Source organism: Eptesicus fuscus, chromosome 14, assembly GCF_027574615.1.
Source record: "Eptesicus fuscus isolate TK198812 chromosome 14, DD_ASM_mEF_20220401, whole genome shotgun sequence".
In the NCBI taxonomy this organism is placed as follows: domain Eukaryota; kingdom Metazoa; phylum Chordata; class Mammalia; order Chiroptera; family Vespertilionidae; genus Eptesicus; species Eptesicus fuscus.
In genome coordinates, this window is record NC_072486.1 from 52,175,049 (window position 1) to 52,200,504 (window position 25,456).

At 44.0% G+C, this 25,456-nt stretch overlaps 3 gene segments (V, D, J or C); all 3 read right to left on the bottom strand.

Moving 5' to 3' along the window:
* Window positions 1–4,559: 4,559 nt before the first annotated feature.
* LOC129151510 (T cell receptor beta variable 5-5-like) lies at window positions 4,560–5,058 on the bottom strand. The segment is given in 2 exon segments: window positions 4,560–4,867; window positions 4,980–5,058. Coding segments are annotated over 2 exon segments (387 nt in total).
* An 11,086-nt stretch (window positions 5,059–16,144) lies between these two features.
* LOC114227203 (T cell receptor beta variable 6-9-like) lies at window positions 16,145–16,935 on the bottom strand. The segment is given in 2 exon segments: window positions 16,145–16,566; window positions 16,669–16,935. Coding segments are annotated over 2 exon segments (561 nt in total).
* A 6,365-nt stretch (window positions 16,936–23,300) lies between these two features.
* On the bottom strand, window positions 23,301–23,925 carry LOC103294140 (T cell receptor beta variable 9-like). The segment is given in 2 exon segments: window positions 23,301–23,743; window positions 23,877–23,925. Coding segments are annotated over 2 exon segments (492 nt in total).
* Window positions 23,926–25,456: the final 1,531 nt, after the last annotated feature.

Consider the following 25,456-nt stretch of genomic DNA (forward strand, 5'->3'; position numbering starts at 1 on the left):
GTAGCTGCAGAGGACAGATTGACAGACAGCAAGAGTGGGGAGTGTGTGTCCCAGGCCCCGGGTCTGGTCAACACCTGTCAAAAACTGCCCTGAAGGTGGTCTTCAGCATACACAGAGGTTCAATCTGCTGACAAGGGCCACTGGGGGGCTACCCAGTGCAGGGATTTGTGAGTCCAGGGTTCAGGGCCTCTTCCTGCCTTTTTGTACTGAGAGGAGACAGCCCTGCAGCTCTGTGGCCCCTTCACTGCTGCCACAGAAGTACACAGATGTCTGTGAGGGGGTTGCCGATTCCAATGTGAGGACAAAGTTCTCTTTATTTTGCCTAAGGACACTGTACCCATTAGCAACATCTCCTTTAGCGGTGATGCCAACACTGACTGAGTAATAAATCAGCCTCAGCCCATGGCTCAGGTCTTGGCGATACCAATACATAACGTTGTGGTTATTAGTCTGGTGACAAGTCAGTGTTGCCTTCTTTTCTGCCCCTGTGACCTTGTATCTTGGGCTCTGGGTGATTCGGGCATCCAGGTATCCTATAAAGAGAGAGCCACAGACCTGATGTTGTCATCCTAAGACAAAGGCTTGGGCTGAGGTCTTGGGTATCTAGGGCAGGAAGCCCACCTGTACTCACCTGCCCACAGGAGACAAAGAGCCACACAGAAGAAGAGCCTGGTGACCATTTTGGGTCCAGGGCAGAATCTCCTGTCTTCCTGTTCTGTCTTGAGGAAATTGACTCAGTGCTGTCACTGTCCTTGACAAATGCTTGAGCTGTAGAGCTAACCTGCCACACCCCTTCCCCACAGGAACAAATCAATGATCCTCTCAGTTACAGGAACCACCTGATGTCCAGGAAGTTTTCAAAGCACCAAGGTCAGGGTCATTGGAATCTGAAGACATGTTTTACGTTGTCTCACAATTCACTGACTGATGGGAGCCCTGCCATCTGTGCTCAGGTCTCTGCATGCTCATGGGTAAGAGTTCTCCCTTGGTTTCAGCCGAGGCCACGGAAGACTGTTTCACCTGCGACCCTGTGACTGTGCTTTTTGTGAAAAAGAGGAGACTGGTTATTAATGTGGATGAGCTATTCAGCCTGAGCTACATACTTCCTACATCTCCAGGAAGGTCTTGCACCCACCAAACGGGAGAATATTGATTGAATCATAAATGTGCTACAGTGCCAAGCTTGCAGCTAGTCAATCAGTACATGCTGCTATTTCTTAAATAAGTTATATCTCAGTCTGCGGTGACCCCATTTCTGTAACTACATATCTTGATGTCATCTCAATGGGCAACTATAATCACACAACAGTGACCAAGGACATGAAGTCAGAAATCAGAGGCAAGGAGGAGGTAAATGGTCATCACACGGAAAGGCTTGCAGCTCGACGCCTGGTAAACCCAGGAAGCTTATCCAGGACTTAACTGTTCCCAGGGCACCAAGAGCCACACAGCAAAGGAGCCTACTTTCTAGGCGGGGCCAATGCGAAAAAGAGGAATTTTTCAGCTAGGACTCACATTGTTTGGGTTAGAGTACATGGAATCCCAGAGATCTGTGGACTGTTCTCACAAGAACGTATCATCTCCCCATATTGTTAGTATTCTCAATGATACCCTAATTCCTTTAGGGAGATATACATTTACCAGGAATAGTTCCTTTGCAATTCTCTTTTAAATTAGTGAACTAGAGTCACAAATTTTATGTTGATTACAAAAAATGTATGTCATCAGAAAGTTTTTTTCTTGTCCTTGTGTTTTTGCACTGGTTTTTCCCACGCTCCTGGATAGTGCCTGTACATGGTAAGGAGTGAAGGCTGGATGGGCCATGCAGGCAATGAAGAATAATTTCAAGGCTTCTCATTCTCACAGGACCTTTCCAAGACTTCTGAATCTTTTCTTCTTTCCTTTTTAGTAGAGCACCCTAAAATTATATAAGCATATATCTACTCTTTAGCTGATTCAATTAGTGTTCATTGAGTGAAAGGAATGAAAGGTTATCAGAGTCCAGGCAGACTCCACTTCTATAAAGATAACCAAGTCTAGTCAGTCACAAAGAGGTTCAGAGCTTGAAGGGAGCAGAGACCCTTGTGAATCTGTTGAGAATTAAAAATAAGCTAAAGTAAAGTGGAGAAAATCATTTATATCTGCTATTATAAGACTTTTTGAATGATAGGATGGCAGAATGAATTAAACAAAAATAGCTGTGTCTTCCAAAGGGATGGGTCCTTTGATGGTCACTTCCTTCCATCACTGTCACCATATAGGCTGCCCCTGGAGGCACAGTGTGAGACACAGACATAGATGCAAGTAGTTTATTTGGGAAATCATCTCAGGAAGCAGGAAAAAGAGAGCAAGGAGGGAGGAACCAGGAAGGAGAAAACCTAGATAAGGTGCAATATCACAGTTGTGCAGGGATATTGGGAGATGGATTTATGGATTTTGTTGGAACCTGCAGAGAAGCACACACCAGCTCCTGAACTGTCCTCCTGGATTCAGAGGCTGAGCTTTCATCCCTGGCTCCTTTCCCTCCAGGAGCATTAGCACTTCTGCAGCTCTGGCTGCCCTGCTGTGCAGGCCACATGGGCTCCTGTGATAGAGAGGAAGCCAGAGCAGAAAGTAGAGGGACTCTCAGCCTGCAGGTGAGGGGGTGCTGTCAGAACCAGGTAAATGCACACAAACTTGCATGTAATTCTCCACTGCAGCTGAGGCTGATACCAGAGGTGGGCCGGGAATGGATGGACGGACGGCACTGGAGGCCTCACTACGATGGTCTCTCTTCACACAAAACCGTCTCTTCCTTCAGCTCTTCTGTGTGATCACCAATCACTCCAAAGCCACAACTTTCTGGAAGCACCACACCTTCTTGAACATCAGACTTAACATCAACAGGAAGTGCTATCCTGGGTCCCCTTTTACACTTTTCCCTTGAGAAGCAGTTTCTATAGTTAATTTCACCCAATAAATTATCAGATAATAATATTTGCATTTCAAAGAAGTTTCTGTCTGAGCCATAGATGAGTCAGGCAAAGGTAACCATGTCTGCCTTTCATCCCAGCACTGCACATAGTAAATAATTGTGCTACACTAGATATTTGTCACAGAGTTTATAGACAGCAAAGAGGACTTGAGCCTATATTTTTTATTAAGCAATTTTTTTTTTGGTATTTGCTTTTGTTAAGTCACTATAAAACACCCATTTTTGACCCCAGTTTACAAACGCAAAACTCGGACAAATATTTTCTGAGTCACCATCCCAAGGCAGGTCAGAATATGAACAGACAGGTCTGAGAAGCTGGATCTCTTTCCTCTTCAGCATGTCCCCTCCCAGGTGAAAGCTGTTATGCAAATGATTTGTGTGAGAGCCTGCATTTCTGAAAGAGACCTTTGGGTCCATGTTCCTGTTTTGAAGATGCCTCTCTCTACCAAATGCAGATGGGTGGGGTGTCTTAAAGCATGGGTGACTTAAGTCAGTATGGCCTATGTCTGTGTCTCAATTCCTATATTTGTTAGCTATACCTCCTTTAGCCAAGTATCCAAACTCTCCAAAAATCAGTGTTTTCACTTGTAATGTGGTAATTTGTGCTAACTCACAGAAATGTGCAATAAATAAGGTGATTGGATTAAATAAACAAAATGCGTAGAATTAAAGTCATCTGCAATCACCAATCAACTCGGACCCTAATCTGTAAATGTCTATATTATTCATTTAATAGCTGTGATGCTCAGGTGTTTTCTGCAGTTTCTGACCTGGGCAGAAGAAGCAATTTCAGATATTCTGATGGAAAGTGGGGGCAAGCTGACACCCTCCCTCCTCCATACCTTCCAGGTTTAGAAACACTGATTCCCTGTAGTAACACCTAGAATCTGGCATGAAATTCCTAGAGGGCTTCTGTTTTCTTGGTGAATCTTCTGTTAGTCTGGAAATCACCCTACTCACTTAGCTCTTCTATTAGGGGACATCATGGCCTCCTTCTATATAAACTAGGACAGGATAGAGGCACATTCTGTGACATGAAGCTCTGTGTCTTAGAAGTTGGCAGGCAATCAGCTGTGTAACCCCAAATGATGTGTGACTCCCCCCCCCCACCACCACCATCACCATCCCCGCTCAGATGCCCTTGAAATGGGAGAGCCAGGGCTCTGTTATATCTTATGGACCAGACCCAGGCAGCACCATGGAATTCTGAGCAATGTTGACTCTGGAGGCTTGGAGATGTAGGGTTGAAATATGTGAAATATTTGAGATGTCCAAGGGCTGAAACTTCCTGCCTATAAAATGGTAAACTGAGTGCTTCCTCCTCTGTAAAGTGGACACACAATGTCTACCATGCATTAGCACACTCAACATGGACCCCACTCTATCACAACAGGAGTTCCTGCCATGTGCTAGGAATTGCAAGGTGCTGGCAGAGCTAGGCGGACACTCATGAAGCTCTAGCTGAGCTCAGCAAGACAGGGAGGATGTTACAAAAGAAGCAAGTCCTATAACTTGCTAAGGCCCCTCCCTCTCCTGTGACATCCTCATCTGGGCAGGAAGGTTTGAGTGCAGAAAGCCATTGACCCTACAGGGCTGTGTCTAAGCTGCTGGCACAGAGATACATGGCCGAGTCTCCCAGCTGCAAGGCGCTCATGGCCAGCTCAGAGCTGTAGTTATCGAACTGTTTTCTTGAGAACCGATCAGGGATGTTTCCTTTCTGTCCCTCCTCCTTTTCATAAAAACTAATGAGGAACTCGGGGCCCTGTCCCGGAGCCTGCTGGTACCAGTACACATATTTGTGTCCGGAGATGGGGTGGCACTTCAGAATGGCCTTCCCCTCAGGACTTTTGATTAGGTGTCTTGGGGACTGGGTGACTCCAGCAGCCACGGAACCTGTGGAGGAAGGAGACAGAAGCTGGAGACCAGCACAGGAAGGACATGGACAGGCTACCAACAGTCAAGAACTTTGGGTTCAAGGGGTGTCCCATCTGAACTCAGGACTCACCTGCCCCCAGAAGACAGAGGGCCACGCAGCAGAGGAGCCAAGGGTCACTGGGAGATTCAGGCAGGACAAGACTGGCCATCTCCCAGCTCTGGGCTCCGGTGTTTGGAGTGAGAGAGCAGAGGCTTTGAGTATCACTTTGCTCTGAGTGGAAGACTTGTCTGTGATGTCACTGTTCTGATGTCACTATCCTTGTAAGGCTCCCACTCAACCTGTACTTCCTGGACAGGCACAGTTGGTCTAGGCCAGTGGTCAGCAAACTGCGGCTCGCAAGCCACATGCAGCTCTTTGGCCCCTTCAGTGTGGCTCTTCCATAAAATACCATGTGCGGGTGCGCACGTACAGTGCGATTGAAACTTCCTGGCCCATGCGCAGAAGTTGGCTTTCGGCTCTCAAAAGAAATTTCCATCATTGTACTGTTGATATTTGGCTCTGTTGACTAATGAGTTTGCCGACCACTGGTCTAGACTTTCTGTCATTCTTCCTATGAGCAAGTGCTGTTGGCTGTGCTGAGCTGGGCCAGGCAGGGTTTTTGGCAGTTGTCCATCCTCACAGCTTCTCTGTTTCCTAGAAGCAGGTACTCCTGGCTTGAAGTATCCAAGCTTCAGGCTGAAGGAAGTCACATCTCACTCTCCACCAAACATATGCTCCAAAAGAGAGCTTAACTCCAGGCAAGGCCAAACTCATGGCTCCCTGCTGTGACAACACACCTGCACAGCAGTTAATGTGAGAAGATATGATCAGCAAACCTCTGATTTATCAGATAGTTTCCCTGATGTAGGGACCAAGCCAAGACTCTCACCCTTAACCCTCTGTCTTCCACAGGGCCCCATCAGCAGCTCACTCCGTGGATCCACAGCGCCCTCAAGTGGCCGCTTGTGTAGTAGCGGTGTTGACATTGCCCAGGCTGCCTGGGTTCTGTCTGAATTAGGAGTCAGGACCTGCCAGGACACTGCAAGTTCCTGCTGATGTGATGTTTACCTGCCTTAGCAGATGGTAGTGAGGGAGGCATGGTGCATTTTTCTAAGAAGAAAATTCAAAGTCTATATCTCATCAATGATTGTTCTGGGAAAGAGGACACCATGCACGCAGCTGCCTTGGGAAGAGGCGGAGGGACCTTGGTTGAAGCGTTCTCATTAACCAAAGATAATTCCTGGGAAGGGTTGACCTTACTAGCCAAAAAAAAAATCTAAGCAGCTGGAAATACACCCTCTATGAAGAGGGAACTGCCTACTTATAGATCTTGGGTGGTTGTTTTGTTTTGTTTTTGATCACTCTGTTTAACTCTTCTGTTCTTTTTTCAAAATTGAATTGCTTACCTTTTAAGTTATTGATTTGTAGGAATTATTTATATTTTGGATACTTGCCCTTTCTTAATATCTTTTGATGAACAGGATTTTAAAATTTTGACAAAGAAAAATGTGCTTTTTAAAAATTAGAATATTTTTTGTCCTATCAAAGACATCTTTGCCTACTCCAAGGTCATGAAGAGAATTTGTTCTGCTTTCTCTCAGAAGCTTTATAGGTAATTGAGAAAGTTGACCCATCTTACATTCATTTTTGTTTATGGAACTATCAGCAAACTTTTTCTGGAAAGAGTCAGATGGTAAATATTTCAGTTTTCTATCCCAAATCCCCCCTCTGCCCCTGCAGTGTCAAAGAGCCAGAGACATCATACAAGTGAGAGAGAGCATGGCTGTGCTCCAATAAACTTGTTGTGTGGATACTGAAATCTGAATTTCATATAATTTTCCTATGTCACAAACATTGTTGATTAGCTTCTGGGCCTTATAAGAACAAGCAGAGGCCAGATTTTGCCCACTCCTGGCTTATGGAATGAGATCAGGATTGAGATTATTTTTCATTATGCACACAGTTTTTCTAGCATTATTGTTGAAATGATTATTTTCCCCCTTTTTGTGGTACTTTTAGTGTTTGATCTAGAGATCACAACATGCATCTTTACCTTACCTGCAAAAATGTCCATTAACCATAGATTTTTCATAAATGCCCTTGATTAGGGGAAGGATGTTTCCAATTACTTTCGATTTACTAAGAGTTTGTAACTGGAACAAATGTTGGATTGTATAAAGTATTTTTTTGAGCATCTATAGAGATGATCTTATGATTTTTCTTTTTTTAGTATTTGAGAGGTTAAAATGCATTTCATATTTTTGAATGTTAAACTGTACATTTCTGAGATAAACCCTTCTTGGTGATGCTGTTTTATCCTCTATAGATGTTGTTCTATTTGATGTGGAATTTTATAATGTTTATTAATCTGTGTTCTTGAGGGATATTGGTCTATCGGGTTTTTGGTGATTTTTTTGTGTGGTAATATCGTGATCTCATTTGAGTAGCATAATAGTGCTGGCCTCAGTGTGAGTAGGGAATTATTCCCTATTTTCCAGATTTCCTACTAAGTAATCCTTTAGTGTCATCCTGTCAATTTTAATATGATATACTTTTATTTTAATTTAATTAAAATCCCTTTATAATTTCCCTTTTGATTTCTTCTTTGCCCCATGGGTTATTTAGAATATTATTATTTCACTTACAAATATTTGGAAGTTTTCCTGTACTCTTTCTGTTGATATCTAATTTAGTTCCTCTATGGTGAAAGAACATGCTTTTGAATTATTTTATTTTTTTAAAATATATTTTATTGATTTTTTACAGAGAGGAAGAGAGAGTTAGAAACATCGATGAGAGAGAAACATCGATCAGCTGCCTCTTGCACACCCCCTGGGGATGTGCCTGCAACCAAGGTACATGCCCTTGACCGGAATCGAACCTGGGACCCTTGAGTCCGCAGGCCGACGCTCTATCCACTGAGCCAAACCGGTTTCGGCACTTTTGAATTATTTTAAATGTGTTTATACTTACTTTATACCCAAAGTCTACAGTATCCTGGCCATGGTCCATGTGCACTCAATAAGAATGTATATTCTGCTGCTATTGGGTGATCTGTTCTATAAATGTTAGTTGGGCCAAGGTGATTCAATAATGTTATTAATGTTTTCTGTTTCTTCACTAATTTTATTGTGGGGGAGGGTGTCAAGTTATTCAACCAATTACTGACAGGTGTTGAAATGTCTGACTATAATTGTGAATTTGTCTGTTTCTCCTTGCTGTTTTTGTTCAGGGTTTTAAACTCTCTTTTTAGATCATAAATATTTATGACTGCTATGTTTTCTTGATCAATTTGTCCTTTTATCATTAGAATATGAGATTTTTAAATCCCAGACTATATATATATATTCTTTGCTCTGAAATTGACTTTGTCTGATGTTTTTATTGTTGCTCCAGCTTTCCTGTGATTAGTGTTAGCATGGTATATCTTGTTCATTCTTCTGAGTCTTTATGTTCATAGTACATTTCTGTTAGGCAGCATACAGTTATTGATTTTTTATTTTTACACAAAATCACAATCTATGCTCTTTATTTGGTCATTGAGACTACTTTGATTTGGTATGACTATTGATCTAGTTTGTTAATATCTATCATAAACTTGCTATTTGTTGTATTAGCCCCATCTTTTGCTTGTCCCTCTTTACTTCTTTTTATGTCCTCTTGGGTATTATTTTAATGATTCCATTATCTCTATTTTTGTTGACTTAGTAGTTATAATTCTGTGTTTAATATTTTAGTGGTGGCTCTAGGATTTTCAATTTACATATTTGCCTTAACACAGCCTACCTTGAAGTAGTATTATACCACCAGACATAGACTAGGTAAACCTCACAATGGTAAGATAATTTATCTGCTCTCCGTCTTTCTCTTGTTGTCATACATTTTACTTTTATGTACTATAATCCCCCCTTATCTGCATTTTCGCTTTCCACAGTTTCAGTTACCAGCAGTCAAGCACCATTCAGAATTATTAAATGGTCAATTCCAGAAATAAACAATTCCAAAGTTTTTACTTGAGCACCATTTTGAATAGCCTGATGAAATTTTGTACCATCTGGTTCTGTCCCATGTAGGACATGAACCATCCCTTTGTCCAGCATATAAATTCTGTGTACACAACCCACCATTAGTCACTTAGTAGCTGTCTCAGTTGGTTATCACATTGACTGCAGCAACATCACAGTGCTTGTGTTCTAGTCACCCTTATTTCACCTAATAGTGGCCCCAAAGCACAAGGGTAAACAGTATATATAGGGTTCAGTACTATCAGCGGTTTCTTAGAAAGTACCTATACTATCACTGGGGTTCTAGAAAGTATCCCCCAAAGATAAAGGGGGGGGGGGAGACACTGTAACTGTTTTTCAGGTCTTCTTTGAATCACTTTTCTTTAACGTTGTCTCAAGTAGGGTGTTTAATAAATCAAGCTAAATTTAAATTTCTATTCAAAATAGATTTGAGAAGAAGACAGATGATCATCAAGAAAAATAATCAAACAATATATAGCCATACATTATCATGCATTATTGTGGCTGACAGGTACTCTTGGATAATTATTTCAATTATTTCAGAGAGATGAAGGGAGAGGGAGAGATCAAAACATCAATGAGAGAAAAACATCGATTGGCTGCCTCCTTCACACTCCCACTGGGATTCTAGCCTGCAACCACATGTGCTCTGACTGGGGATCGAACCAGCAACCACTCTGTTCATGGGTCAATGCTTAACCATTGAGCACTCAATGACAGTTCTTACTGAGGATTGTAATGTGTATACTTTAAGACTGGTGGCTGCATGAGGCCTGGACAGTGCTCTGCATTGGCGGCCCACACTAAAGCTTAGTGTCATCTGAGTCGGTGATGCCCAGTGCCTGTAGTTTATTGTAATTGTGTTTAAACTATATTTTATAGGAGACCATACCTGACACTAAGCTCTAGTACTCAATCTTAATTATAGAATCTTGATCTGTATAAAGGAATCCTAGAAAACCAGACAGACTGTCACTACCCAAGGTGACCTGTTCTGGTATTTTGAAGGTCATTTCCTGACCTCCCACTATCAGAAAAACAATTAAAGTCCCAAAGTACTAATTCCCCTTTGTTCAGGACTCTAAGAACTATGAGGAGAGGTGAGCACATGAAGGTTTAAGAGCAGGAAGAGGGTGACTGTGCCACACTGTGGTTAGACTGCTGGCACAGAGGTACACGGCTGAGTCTCCCTGCTCTGCAGGCTGGATATTCAGAGTGGAGTAGGAGCCATCACGCCTCTCAGCAGAGAACCGCTCTTTAGGCATCCCTGATTTGTCTGGGGCATTCTTGCCTTGGAAATAAAGCAAAAACTCCGGGCCCTGCCCCAGTGTCTGTCGGTACCAGTAAAGGACCTGGTGTCCAGAAATTGGGTCACACCTGAGAGTGACATTCTGTCCCCTCTTTGTGACTAAGTGCCTGGGGGACTGGGACACTCCAGCATTGGTATGACCTGTGGAGACAGAAGTTGGGAATAGAATGAGGACAAATAATTGTAATCATCAAACACACAAACAAAACACAATGAAAGGGCTTGGTTTTCTGAGGACTCACCTGCCCCCAGGAGACAGAGGGTCACCCAGCAGAGGAGCCTGGTGCCCATGGCAAGGTCAGGACAGGAATGGGAGGTTCACCAGGTCAGGGTCCTTGTGAGCATGAGCAGAGGAGGAGGGACTTCCCTTATCCCCACAAGTCAGTTCCCATAGTAATATCACTGAGCCTCAGGATTTTCTGATATTAACTAATTACACAATGAATTAATTAATTATATCTAAGATGCTAGTAACTCTGAGATGCACCATTCTGTTAACTACTCATAAAAAAGAAAAAAAATATTGTCACTCATAATGAGAAATGTTGAAAGATGAAAATTGTGAAAGAGAATGAATGAGAAATAGTAATTCAAACGTGGATATAAATACACACCGACTCTGTTTCCGTTTTTGGTTGTCATCCCTCTGAGCTCCCGTGTCCTATCGCCCGGATCCCACACTCCCTATCTAGCCAGTCTTCTCTAGTGTCTCGTTCTCTTCACGTTCTTAGTTATATATTTCTGCCTGAATGCAACAGCACTTCACAGTTGAGGTCTTCACCTTCCCTTTGAGGTCTCCTAATTCTAATCTTCATCCTGCTCAAACTCAATTATAGAATCTTGTCCTTTTTATGATTTGGGCAGCAGTGGGATATGTGTGTATTGGAGGGTGGGGGTATGGATGGGAGATTGTCCCATTTCCCCCTGAGAGCAGTTTGAACTCACAATTCAAAGCTTCTGGGGATGAAATGGTGCTTCTGGTGAGTACTGATCTAAGTTGGTTAGGTCCTTCTATTAAATTTGGAGGTAAAACAACAATCTAATCTAATAATAGACAAATATGCAAATTGACCATACCTCCGACACACCCACAAGCCACGCCCACAAGCCACGCCCACCATCCAATCAGAGCGAGTATGCAAATTAACCCAAACCAAGATGGCTACAGCCACAGAGAGCAAGGTTCCCTAGGTAACAGAGGAAGCCAAGCTTTCTGCCAGCCATTGCAGGCCTAAGCCTCCACTCAAGATACAAAGTTTCAATTATAGAAGGTAAACAAATTCAAACAAATGGCGGCAGAATGGAGCTTGAGAGAGCAGGCCAGGGTTGCCGCCAGCAACAGGGGTAGCAAAGCTTTCCGAACACCCTGGCCGGGCCCACCCGCTTAAGGCAACAAAGTTTCAATTATAACCCCAACACAAATGGATTCGGGCCTCGGAGGGAGCCCCAGGCTTGGCTCTGCTCCAGGCTACAAAGTTTCAGTTGTAGAAGGAAAATAAATTCCAGATACCAGGGACTCCACTTGCATCCCAGGGGGCGTGGCCCACCTGCAAACCACCACAGGCCCCTCGCTCAGGCTGCCCCACGCCCCAAGGGAACCCCACCCTGATCAGGGACACCCTTCAGGGGAAACCAGCTGGCCCCCACCCCTGTACCAGGCCTCTATCCTATCTAATAACAGAGAACTATGCAGATTGATCATCACTGCAACACACAATATAGCTGCCCCCATGTGGACACAAGATGGCCACCACAAGATGGCCAGCAGGAGAGGGCAGTTGGGAGGCACCCGGCCTGCAAGGGAGGGCAGTTGGGAGGCACCCTGCCTGCAAGGGAGGGCAGTTGAGAGGGACCAGGCTTGCAAGGGAGGGCAGTTGAGAGGGATCAGGCCTGCAAGGAAGGGCAGTTGGAGGTGATCAACCCTGCAGGAGAGGGCAGTTAGGGGTGACCAGGCCGGCAGAGGAGGGAAGTTGGGGGCAAACAGGCTGGCATGGGAGTGATTAGGGGTTGATCAGGCTGGCAGGCAGAAGCAGTTAGGGGCAATCAGGAAGGCAGGCAGGCAAGCAGTTGGGAGCCAGCAGTCCTGGATTGTGAGAGGGATGTCCGACTGCCCGTTTAGGCCCGATCCCAGGGATCGGGCCTAAACGGGCAGTCGAACATCCTTTGAGGGGTCCGAGATTGGAGAGGGTACAGGCTGGGCTGAGGGACACCCCCCCTCCGTGCACGAATTTCGTGCACCGGGCCTCTAGTCTATATTATAAAAACCCAGTGGCCCTAACGCCATAAGGACCAAAGACCAGCAAGGGTGGACAGGGCTGTGGGCATGGGTGGGCGAGGCAGCGCAGATGGGCGGGGCCACGTGATTTCGCATGCTGGGCTTCTAGTATCCTCTATAAATTCATTTATCTTCATAATGACTTTTGTCCTCACTTCCTTATCAAGATGCCTCCTCTGTTTCTAAGGTAGTTCTAAAATAAGTAAATGTCCCCAAATTACAAGAGAGTGGAGGCCCTGACCTCTCAGTCTAGCTCCAGCTGTGAATAACCATTCTAGGTAAATGAGCGCCCTCTAGTGCCTGCATTTCCAAACTCAATAAAAACAAGTTACATTTCCACAGGCTCTAGACATGCTCAGTTTGTTTCTAATTCAAATGGCAGTAGAATTGCAATGTTGGTTGTGGTGTTACCCCAGGGCTGATGAAAACGCCATAGCTTTCTCAAATAAGGTTTCCACAAAAAGTGGGAAGAAACCCTGTAGTCTCAGGAAGATATTCTCACTCCAATACTTTTAGGGTTCTACTCTTTGAAATAAGAGTCTATTTTCAGTCTTTGCTGCCTAAGGAAAGGAAACTACACTAGTCTTGTTTTAAATATATTTATTGATTGATTTTAGAGAGGCAGGGAGAGAAAGAAAGAGACATTATGAGAGAGAATCATTGATTGGCTGCCTCCTGCACACACAGCCTACTGGGAATGGAGCCCACAACCCAAAATGTGCTGTTCCCTGACCAGGAATCTACCCTTGACCTCCTGTTTTATAGGCTGACACTCTACTATGAACTTCACTGGCTGGGCTATTAGTCTTTAAAGCATTGATCTGAATCACTCAGTCAAATCTTGAACTTTGGTCTATTCTTAGACCATCCTAGACAATGCTATTGTTTCTACCCAGAAAGATGCTCACAATTCCTTAAGGACTAGCACATGGCCTCTCTCCATAAATGGAGCCTCTGCCGACAGGAACAGCTTTTCCAAGTAGCCATCAAATATAAACTTCATGTTGAATGCTACTGTTCCTCTGCTTATTCAATTACCAGAATATTCCCAATAAAGTGCTATTTGCACTTACACACCAACACGTACACAGGCATACCCCAAGATGATGGACCTCAGTTCACACAGAAGGTCATGCTGCTGAGGTTCTCACTGGAACCCCTCAGACTGACATTCCATTGCAGAGGAGTCGGGTGAGAGCATCAGGAGGGGCAAGATTTTCTCCTGGTGAGACAGGGGCCTCAGGAAGGAGTGCCCCCCCGCCAACTCTATGGCTGCCCTATTTGTGCAGAGGGCAACTGGCTGTCCATCGCTATGTACCGACTGCTGGCACAGAGGTACAAAGAGGTCTGGTTGGTGCTGGCCAACTTCAGGGTCACGAGAAAATGCTCATTTTTGTTACAGGAGACATGGTACCCTTCTGTGGCATCCCCTTTGGAAGTGCTGCCGAAACTGCGTGAGTAATGGATCAGCCTCAGCCCCTGTCCTGGGTCTTGTCGATACCAGTACATTACAAAGTGGTACACATCCTGGGAACATGCCAGGTCACCTTCTTTCCTGATTGTATAATATAGTATCTTGGGGTCTGGGTGATTGCAGCATCCATGGGCCCTGTTGGAGAAGCAGATGTAGCTAAAGACAAGGCTTGAGGAATAAGCTGGATACTTTTTCAGGGATATTGGAGCTGGGACTTTGCAAACCCCTGGCAGAGGTTTCCAGCTGAAAGCAGAGCTCACCTACCACAAGGAGACAAAGCATCACACAGAAGAGGCTGGGACTCACGGCCAGGTCAGGGAGAGATGGGGCTGTCCCAGCTAAATGCTCTGACCACAGACTGAGAGGGAGCTCAGGGGCCCTTCTCCAGTGGGCAGACAGGTTTGCTGGGATGTAACAGCCCCCCACCCAGCAGAGGCTCCATGGCCCAGGGCTCCTATAGACTTGGCTCAGGTTGAATCAGCAACTCCTCTCATAGATGTACTAGCTCAGTAGGGCCTGCAGGGGAGATGGGGTATGGCTTGGATGCAGTGCGTGTAGGCAGCACCCCTCCCCTTGGTGTCCCACATTTCTCTGAGACAATTGCCTCTGTCTGCACCTGTCCCTGCCATCAAGGCTGCCTTGTCCAAATCCTTCCACTATTGATCTCATTAATGTTTAGAGGGACCTCCTACCTCTTTCATAGCTATAAGTAGCCTAGCAATAACTGAAAACTTCTTCAACATCTGCCCAATGTTGGATCCATGCCCAAGTTTTCTTAACTCTTTTCTGTTCTCCCAGAATGTCCCCAGAGCTCTTTAGATACCAATGGCATCACAGTGCCATCTGGTGGCCAAGAATTCAAGTTTCTTCATTGTTCCTTCTGCATGGTCCCAAGGATGCTGGGAAAAGTTTGCAAGATCAGCAGGGAGAATATTCCAGAAGCAGTATCCTTTAGCTTGTATGCTCAATGTCTGAAAGCTCTAATGTCAATATTAATTCAAACCCAACTCTATTCCTTTGACTTACCACACTTAATATCTCACCCGCATTCTACTTAACTATTATCACATTATCGGGCAGCTATAGTCTAAAATATGTTTCCTTAAAACTATTTTGCGAAAAGGAGAAATGGAAGGAAATAATATTTAGTTTAAAATAGGAAGAAAGACACACAAGTTGAAGTGTGAGGAGGTTCTTTTAACTTCATTACTAAAAATATACAAAATGCAAAAAAGAAAAAAGACAATCATTTTTATATCCAAAATACAAATCAGCAGTTCACAGTTCTATCAATCCCCTCAACCTCAGGGACATGTGATGTATATTACAGTACTCTTGGATGACTTATTTAAATTTTTGTAACTCCTTTTTCAAAAAATTCAATGTGTGGCTGTCATTGTGGACTTCTGTGCTGTCTGGATGCGGAGACCTCACCACATCTCTAAGCTTTTCTTCTCATTTAGCAGTCATTCCTGTCCCCTGGGCATTTTCACTAAGACAAGTCAGCAGCAGCATAAATACTATATACCAAAGGTGAATGCATTGTCTTATCTGCAAGTCAGGATCTCCTGTGAGCATCCCTCTTTCTGTCACCATGCCCTCCTCTCTACCAGTCACACATGCTCAACCTCACCCATTTCTTAGGCAAGGGTTGGCATCAGGGTCTGACTTGGCTTTGCCCTGGGATGCACTGGCATATTCAGAGATACAAGAAATGGAATGATTCTTGGAAAAGTGCCTGAGCTGAAGCTTCTATTTTTCTGCAGGTCATGACTAAGTGCCCTCTCTGTGTATTAACTTCCATGTTGTATTATTTTTCCTGGGCCCATAGCAAAGTCTCATGTCCTTCTAGTTCACCATGCAGTTAGCAATAGGTTTCCTATAGCTTCTTTATGGAAGAGGACTCCACTACATTGATTTTTAGGACACTAGTGTTTAATATACAAGAGGGTCTAGATGAATCTGAGTTACTGATGACCTTCCACCCTAGAGGCATCAGACTCAGGCTGATGATGAGAAAAGGTAGAGCTGAGGAAGCAGCTTCCCAGCTAGTAGGGCAGCTGTAGAGGATGGACAGACAGACAGCAATAGTGGGGGAAGGGTGTCCAAGGCTCTGGTTCTGGTCTAGGTCTGGCAGACACTTCCCTGGAGGTGGACCTCACCACACACAGTTCAACCTGATGGCTCAGGCCACTGTGGGCTCCACAGTGTGAAGTTTGCATAGGGCTCCCCTAAGTTCAGGGTGCAAGGTCTCTTCCTGCCTTTTTGTGCAGAGAGGAGGCAGCTGTGCAGCACTGTGGATATACTGCTGGCACAGAAGTACACAGATGTCTGGGAGGGAGTCGCTGACTCCAGGGTGAGGAGGAAGTCCTCTGTGTTTGATCTAGTGACACTATACCCTTCAGGGACATCTCCTTTTTCAGTGACCCCAGCACCGACTGAGTAATGGATCAGTCTCATCCCACGGCCCAGGTCTTGTCGATACCAGCACATGCAGGTGTGGCTCATATCTTGGGCACATCTCAATGTCACTTTCTGTCCTGTTTTCCAGATCTGAAATTTTGGGGTCTGAGTGATGGCAGCGTTCACCAGACCTGTGGAGAAGAAAATAAAATTGATGCTGCAGTCCCCACGGAAAGGCTTAGTGGTGGAATCTTCAAATTTTCATCCACGGGAAAGACCCAGCCAGGACTCACCTGCCTGCAGGAGACAAAAGGCCACACAGCTCAGGTGGCAGATAGCCATGGCAGGGGCAGGGCAGATGGAGTTTTCTTCTGGGTCTGTGTGCTGATGAAAGGGAACAGGGCTCTCCAGGGAGTCATTCTGAGATGTCATGCTCACTGCCTGGAGCCCAGAGCCAACTTGTCACTGGAGCCACGCCCCTTCCCCCAGAACATCAAATCAAAAATTAGCCCAGCTAGTGTAGCTCACTGGTTGAGTGTAGAACTATGAACCCAGAGGTATCAGTTTGATTCCCTGTCAGGGGACATACCCACATTGGAGGCTCAATCCCAGTAGGGAGCATGTGAAAGGCAGCTAACCAATGATTCTCTCTTATCATTGATGCTTCTATCCCACTCCCTTCCTCTCTCTGAAATCAATAAAAATACATTTAAAAAAAGAAATGTACAAGTGAACAGCTTAGAACAGTGATGGGCAACCTTTAGAGCTTGGTGTGTCAAACTTCGCCAAAAAACTGAGCATAACTTGGGTAGTGTGTCACTTTGAGGAAAAAACATTATTTCATGATATTTATAGTTTAAATAACATAAATGTATAATTGTTATATATAATTGTATTTAATAAACCAAAAACTAAATATTTAACTTACCTGCTTAGTGACTTCTTTGTTCATCCGTCAGTCGGTTTCTTTTGTTGGTCTTGATATTATTTAGCTTGTGTGAGGTGCCGTGAACTAAGATAAGTGAGGGGGAGGGGGAATTCTTTAACTAACCTGCCTATTAGTGACTTTTTTGTTGCTGAATTTCATTGGCTAAATCTTCAATTGAAGGTTGGTATTTTGTACACTTCAGGCCCAAGCAAGCACTACTAACTTCATCTGTCAATCTGTTTCTTTTGTTGGTTTTGATATTATTTAATGCTGAGAATAAGGCCTCACAAAAGTATGTAGAGGGAAAAACTGTGAGTAAAAAAACACATATATAGCACCTATATTTTTCAGGGTGCTAAAAGTGTCTGGTAGTCGGTTCCAGGCACTCCAAATTTCCTGTTCATAGTGGCATTCCTCTTGATTCTCCAAGCGGCACCTTTCCAGATTCTCAAGCTTTGACCTCAAGTCGACAAACACCTGAGCCCAGATACTGTCTTGAAATTCTGCAAGTTGCATCTCCAAATCATCAATTTGCATCCATTGGAAACCATTTAATTCCAAACTACTGTAGACTACTACATCAGGATACTTAATTATTTTCATGGTCTGTTCTAGACTTCTAAATTGACTAAATCTATCACTAAACTGGTCAAGTAATGAGTCTAAAATATGCTGGTACTTCATATGCAAGAGTTCCATTTCATTTTGTACAGCTGCACTGGCCTTCTCAGAATACTTTGTTACTCGAGGAAAATACTTATAAGTTTTAGATTCTACATCTCACTTGAAAATTTTAACTTTACTTTCAAAAGCTTTTATGTATCCAAACATAACGTCAATACTTTTGCCAAAACCTTGTAACTTTAAGTTCAGTTCATTAATATGAACAGAGAGATCTGTAAAAAACATCAGGGTGTTGACCCACTTATCATCATTAAGCTGAGGAAAGTTTCCCAGATCCTTATCGTCAAGAAATACCTTAATTTCTTCAAAGCACTCCACAAAGCTCTCAAGAACTTTGCCTTGGCTCAGCCATCTTACATTATTGTACATCAGCAGTCCACTGTAGATGGAATCAACCTCCAGTAAAAGTGCCAAAAATTCTCGCTTGTGAAGGAGGCGAGCAGCTATTAAATTAACTATTTTTGTAACAACTGACATTAAGTCGTTTAAGTCTGTGAATCCTGCCTTGGCACATAAAGCATCCTGATGGATAATACAATGAAAAGGCACAATCGGATGTCCAATAGCTTCTGTAAACAATTTGACAAATACGACTTTTTCCATCACCATATTTGGTGCCCCATCTGTCGTCACTGACACAACTTTAGAGATATCAATGCTTAGGACACGAAATGTTTGTATAACAACCTTACATATTTTGCTTCCTGATTTACCTGTTGACACTGATACTAACTTTATCAACTCTTCTCTCATTGTGAGACCATCAGAATATCGACCAATAATGGCCAACTGAGCATGTGATGTGACATCAGTAGTTTCATCAAGAGAGATCGAAAAATATTTACACTTCCTTATGTCTCTCTTTAATTGATGTTGTACGTTTGTGTTCAGTCTCATTATTCGGTCTTTTATGATATTTCTACTGAGTGGTAACTCAGATATTCTCTTAATAATTGCATCTTTATTCTGCATATCATGAAATAGAACTGGTGCACATCTTAGGAGAGTTTCTTTAATAAATTCTCCCTCACTGAGTGCTTTTCCATGCTGAGCTATAGAGTGAGCAATGCTCAAACTTGCAGATGTTAAATTTGTAGAGCCTTTCATAAATTTAAGGATGGAATTAGATTGGCTCTTATAAAGGTGTAGCTGCCTGGAAATGTATTCCTTCCTTTCATGCTCACTTTTTTCCAAGAGCTGGGAATGATTAGTTTCAAAATGTCTATTTATATTCCACGTTCTGCTTACTACCGTTTCAGTACAAAATGATCTGCCATTTTTTTCTATAAAGCCATACATCTCGGTCCATGTCTCTTGAAAGGGTCGGCCACTGCTACTCCCACTTCCTTTACTTAACCTTAGTTTTTTATTTTTTGGGTTCTCCATCACGGGGGCAGTGACAGAAGATAGAATTATAGATAGCTTGTTAGGCCTGCAGGCAATTAGGGGTTAACTAGCCTAACTAACCACAAAATGGTGCATATAACTGTCTTTTAGGAAAGGGCAGGTTTAATAAGCAGAAATAGGGGTTAATAAGGATGCACAACAGTAATAGTGGTGAAATGGAGTCTGCACTATGGAGCAAGATGGTGTTCCTTATGTGAATTAAAATGGCTGCCGCTATTTCTAATGGCAGGAAACGGCACCCATAGCACACCACAAACCCTCGCCTCTCCCAGCCTCCCCCTCACTTATCTCAGTAATGATGGATTAGAAATCCATGACACCCCAGAACAGTAGATAATGGTTGCTGTGGTTAACTGTTATTTGGTTACTAGTGATGGCAGGGCCCCCAGAGATGCATCCCCCACTGCGTTCCGCTGCTCCCTGTTCTGCCGGTGGAAGTGAGGGCAAAGATCCTGGCTTAACCGGAAGTCCCAGAACTAGACGCTCTGTGCCGAACTTCTGTTGTTTTGGCCTACAGACCTCTGGCACAGAGTGTCTAATAGGGGAGGATGAAACATTTGCGACTCAGGAGCAGCAAATGTTTCATCCTCGGCATGCGGCCACCTCAGTGGCCGCGTGTCATCAGAAATGGCTACGCATGTCAGTGCTGACATGCATGTCATAGGTTCGCCATCACTGGCTTAGAATGAGAAGATTGCTTTGGGCTGAATTAACACAAGTCTTACAAGTCATTCTTAATCTTTTGACAACAGTTGCTGTGATATAAATCTTCATTCATACTTTGGTTTTGTGTATCTACATATTTCTGTACTTTTGAATCTTCTGGAAAATCCTCATGGCTTTGTGATGTCTTTTCTAATACATGGGTCCCAAATAGTCCTTCAAGCATCCTTTTCTACTTTGCTTAATTGACCACCATCCCATCAATATCCTTCTACCCACAAAGATCTTCCTGCTCTCTGGTTGCGAAGCCTCAGACGCAGGCTTGTCCATATTGGAGGAATCCTTTCCCTCTGCTTCCTATCAATTCCCTGTCAGATGGGACACCTGCCAAATGCAGCCAGAACACTTTCATATTCCCCAGAGCATGTTTGGGGTGAGACAATGGCAAGCGGATCCAGCTCATACCTGTGACCAACCTTTCTTTGTGGCTGCTCAGCTCTGCAGGTGACCTACTGGCACCATGTATTATAGATGTGTGAGGGCCGTGGGGAGACGTGGCCAACTCCAGGATGAGTGAGTGAAAAAAATGTTATTTTATAGTTTGAGATATCCATTCCACAGGGACTATCTCCTTGCGAAGTATCACTGACATTAATTAAACAATAAATATAATGGCTCTTAAAAACCCTGTAGCTAATCTACACACAGCCCCATGCTTAGAAGGACCCCACACTTGCTTCAATGCCCTGCTGTCATTATCTTCAAAGTATTACTATTTGGACCACAGATTCTGCCAGTTGTGTAGCTAGTCTCAACTGCATAGATTTTAGTTTCAAATCTGTGGTCACCTCCCAGGGTGCTGATTTCCCTTTAACACAACCACATCCAGGACTAAGAGAGGAAGACACAGAATCTAAACTCAGAACTGGAGGAAGAGCCTGATGTTGGAAGCACAGTGACAAGCCCTGAATTGGGGCCTGGCCAGCCCACAAATGGGATCCATCTTTGTCCCCAGGACTTCTCTGGTCCTGGACACAGAAGGACACACAGCACAGAATAATGGCACCCATGCAAGCTCAGAACACAAAGGGGGATTTTCCAGCTCAAGATTCCTGTTTTGTGGGTGAGACCCTGAGGTCAAGGTGAAGGGAACCCTCTTCCCAATGCAAAATGATCTCTCCATAAAGTCACTTTCCCTGTGGACCTCAGCCCCAGCTCACAATATGTGAACATGACCCAGGCTACCTGTGTATCTGATGGGAACTCAAAAGCATTTCCTTAGATATGATGACTTTTTGTCAAAATATCATTACAACGTAATTGGAATGAATGGGCGCAAGAAATGAGTGAAAAATCGGTAAACACATTTTATAAAAATATCTTTACCAGCTGGAAAGACCTTTTGAGGGTTATTCTATCAAACCATCTAGTCCCAGGTAGAATTGTTGTTGACATGGATCAGGTGTCTTTATCCATAATGCTCTCCAGGAGTACCTCATGCTCTTAAATACTTAGCTATTCACTAATGAGGATTTGTTTTAATAGGTAGAGATGATAAACGTATATTAAAAATATGCCTAAGCAAAATATCTCTAGAGATAGAAATCATGTCATTGGTGATCAGTGATGTATTGAGGCATTGTAAAGGGGCATGAGAGAACTCTCTGGGTGATGAAAATGTTCTCTAGTTTTATGAGGAAGTGTTAAAAGCATTTATATCTATACTAGAGGCGCGATGCACAAAATTTGTGCAAGAGCAGGCCTTCCTTCCCCTGGCTGCTGGCACCGGGACCTAGGCTTCCCAGGTCCGGTCTAATAAGCATATTATGCTTTTATTATTACAGGGTGTCCCCAAAAATGTATACACACTTCAACAGCGGATAGCTCAATTGATGTTTCTTTCTTTTCAGATTTAACCCAATGGAATTAATAATTATTCAAGTGTGTGTACATTTTTAGGACACCCTGTATATTACTCAAAAGTCATTGCTCTCTTCACTTAAAGTCTGTAATATTCATTTTATATAATTCACATCAATAATAGTTATTTTAAATGCCTAAGGACAGATGTTATGTTACATGCTCTAGTGAATATCATCTAATGGATCATCAAGCATAAATATTTGCATTTATGTGACTTCTAAAATCCTGAACTATATAGAGTTTCTAGACAAAATGTGTCTATATCTACTTTGCACATAGGATATGGTGGGAAAAGCTGTCAGAGATTAAAAAGGGACTCAAGATCCAGATTCCAATTATGTCCTATTTTAACCTTATTGTGTCTATACAACCCTGGGAGATGGTCTGATGGTTAATTAAATGTGTCAGCGGGACTGGACGATGAGGTGTGCAGATATTTGGTTAAACATTGATCTGGGTGTTTCTGTGAGGGTGTTTTTGGATGAGATTCATGTTTAAATCAGTAGACTTCACAACTTAGACCTTAAAACTCTCAAAGGCAAAAAAACCAAACATTTTTATTTTCTGTTTTATGTGATACAATTCCTAGTACAAAATGTAGGAGCAGAAATTATTGAACAAAAAGAACAAAGGAAGGAGTAACAGTTATTCTTCTTCCTTCCCTTTGTGGCCATTGTGTCCCATGCAGGAAGACTGTTCTTCTCACGGCAAATATCTCATTCCTTTTGTGCTGCAGCTGGGGAAGCACATCTGGAAAGCTTTCTGCTCACACAGCCCCCATGAAAGATGTCAAACAGCCTAGGTCGGGGTGGGGGAAGGCCTACAGTGTAGAAAATAGTGCCTTTCTTTGTTGTGACAATGAAAGGTCAATGGATATGCATTGCCTTCAGATGTTCCTGAAGCCATCAGGGTAGAGGTTACAACAAGCACAGATGATGCGAGATCTTCCCAGGCCTATAATCTGGACCTGGAAAAGGGAACTCAGATGTGGGACAGTGTTGGGGGCTCGGGGACAACCACAGGAATTGAGAAACAGACTTGAGTTTGATTTCTTGCTCTGCCAGTTATGAAATACTAGAGGCCCGATTCATGAAATTCATGCAAGAGTAGGCCTTCCTTTCCCCGGCTGCCGGCACCAGCCTCCGGCACCCGGGACATGGGCTTCCCTCCATCGTCTGGAATGACATCTGGTCTAATTAGCATATTACCCTTTTATTATTATAGATGAGACCTGGGAATGTTATTTACCATCAGATAGAGAAACGGGTAAAAGAAGTACTTCCGTGGTATGATTTCTGTGAGCATAAATACACATCACATCTATAAGCTGCAGAAGGACGCTTGGGAGAAGCAGTCTGCTCTGCTCGGGCCTGCCCCTGTGTGGCTGGCAGCTGCCACCCTCGCAGTCACTTCCTGAGCTGGGGAGGAAGCTTTTTGTACAGCAGGCTGCTGAGCATGCAGGGCTGTGTCAGCACTGCTGGCGCAGAGATACAGGGCCGAGTCCGTCAGCTCCAGCGAGCTCATGGTCAGCTCAGAGCGATAGTCACTGAACTGTTGCACTGAGAATCGGTCAGGGATGCTTCCTTTTGTTCTCTCCTCCTTGTTGTAATACTCAGTGAGGAACTGGGGGCCCTGGTTCTGGGCTTGTTGGTACCAGTACACGGAGAGGTGCCCAGAGATATAGGAACATCTCAGTGTCACTTGCTGTTTTCTTGCTTTGATCAGGTGTTTTGGGGTCTGCGTGACTCCAGAATCCACTGGGCCTGTTGGGAAGGAGGCAGAGAGAGCTCAGGGCAGGGCACAGGGAAGCCTCCTGCTGCCGCCATCACCAGCAGGCTGGTATTTCAGGGATGGCAAACCCATATCAGAGGCTCACACGCAGTGCCCAGAGCTCACCTGCTCCCAGGAGACAAAGGGCCACACAGCAGAGAAGCCTGGGGACCATGGCAGCATCCCAAGACATCTTCTAGCTCAGGGAGGAGTCTCCTGGGGTGAGCAGTCTAAAGTTCTGCACCTCCCAGTCCCTGATAGGAGCATTTGCCTATGACATCACTGCTCTGATGTCTTCCCTGCTCTGTGTGACTCTCATGTGGGCTACTCTATTCACCATTCCCTGTCCTGCACAGCCCCTCTGCAAAGGGTGGCTGCAGGTAGTGCTGTCGCCACATGCCTACAACTTACCTTATTCCCCTTTACCTGCCCCTGCCTCACCTTAATTTCCCACCCCTTGTGACCCCAACCCCTACGGTACCCCCTTCCCCTGGGCGGGGAAGGCTGCCTCAGGGAGACCGCCTCCTTGGTTCATACTGAGGCTCAAGCACATCTGCACTTCCTGGGCAGTGAGGAGTCTGTGTGAAGTCCACAGGCCCCAGGGCCCACAGGCATTTGCCTGTTTGATTAAAGCAAACTGCTTCCCCAATGCAGGCATGTAGCCCCAAAGTTCCCTTAAACTGTCTTCTCCTGGGCCACTCCTTCAACCCCTCCCAGGGCAGCTTGCAGTACTGTGGGTCCACAGTGCCTCCCAGTGGCTGACTATCCACAGTCGCATGCATTCACATCTGTCCCTATTAAAAGCAGAAATTCCCTCACCCTTCACCCCTAGAATCCCCTCCCCTCCCACTCCCTGATTCCACTGTTTTCCCAGCCTGGCTGATTTAGGGTTGATCTTCAAATTCACCCTTTGTTTTGGAGGCAAAAGTTTGTATGAACCAACATTTCAATTAAGAAGGAAATATTTGCTGCAATCAGTATGCAAAAATGGGAGAGACAGCCAGAATAATACAGGTCATACAGCTAAACAGTGGATCCAGCCTAGAAACACTCTGTTTTATAGCTCCTCCTATTAATCAGGTCCCTATATTTCTAAATTTGTATTTAAAGTAATTATTACCACACTTTAGACAGCACATTTGTATAAAGAAGGTTTATATAGTTTACCTATTTAAAACATCTTGAAACAAACAGCCCTACTGTGAGTCCACAGCGCCTCCCAGTGAGCTCTAGTTAAGGTAGACCCAGTAGACCTACCTGGGCTGACATGTGCTGTCATTACCTAGAATCGCCTACAAGCCCTACTTAGGACAAGGCACCTCTAATAAATACCCACTGGAGAGAAACTTTTTCCATTTGTTGTGTCTACACACACACACACACACACACACACACACACACACACACACATCCTTTAAGTGACAAGTATACCAAGGTCCTATTACCGAGCACAGCAATTTTTAAATCAGTTTTTCAGGCTCATTTATGAGAAATATCTTTGATGATGGCAAGGGATGTCTCTAAAGGTATGGTGGACTGTAAGTGCAAAAACATTTTTTAAGTTAACTTTTCAAATTTACTCAGTCATTAAGTTTGAAACTCAGTCATAGAGAATTATTTGTGAGGCTGATTCTCAGCTATGAGTATATTCAGTGGTGCAAAACTAATGGGAAGAGCTACTCATTTCTGTCTTAAACTTCTCACTT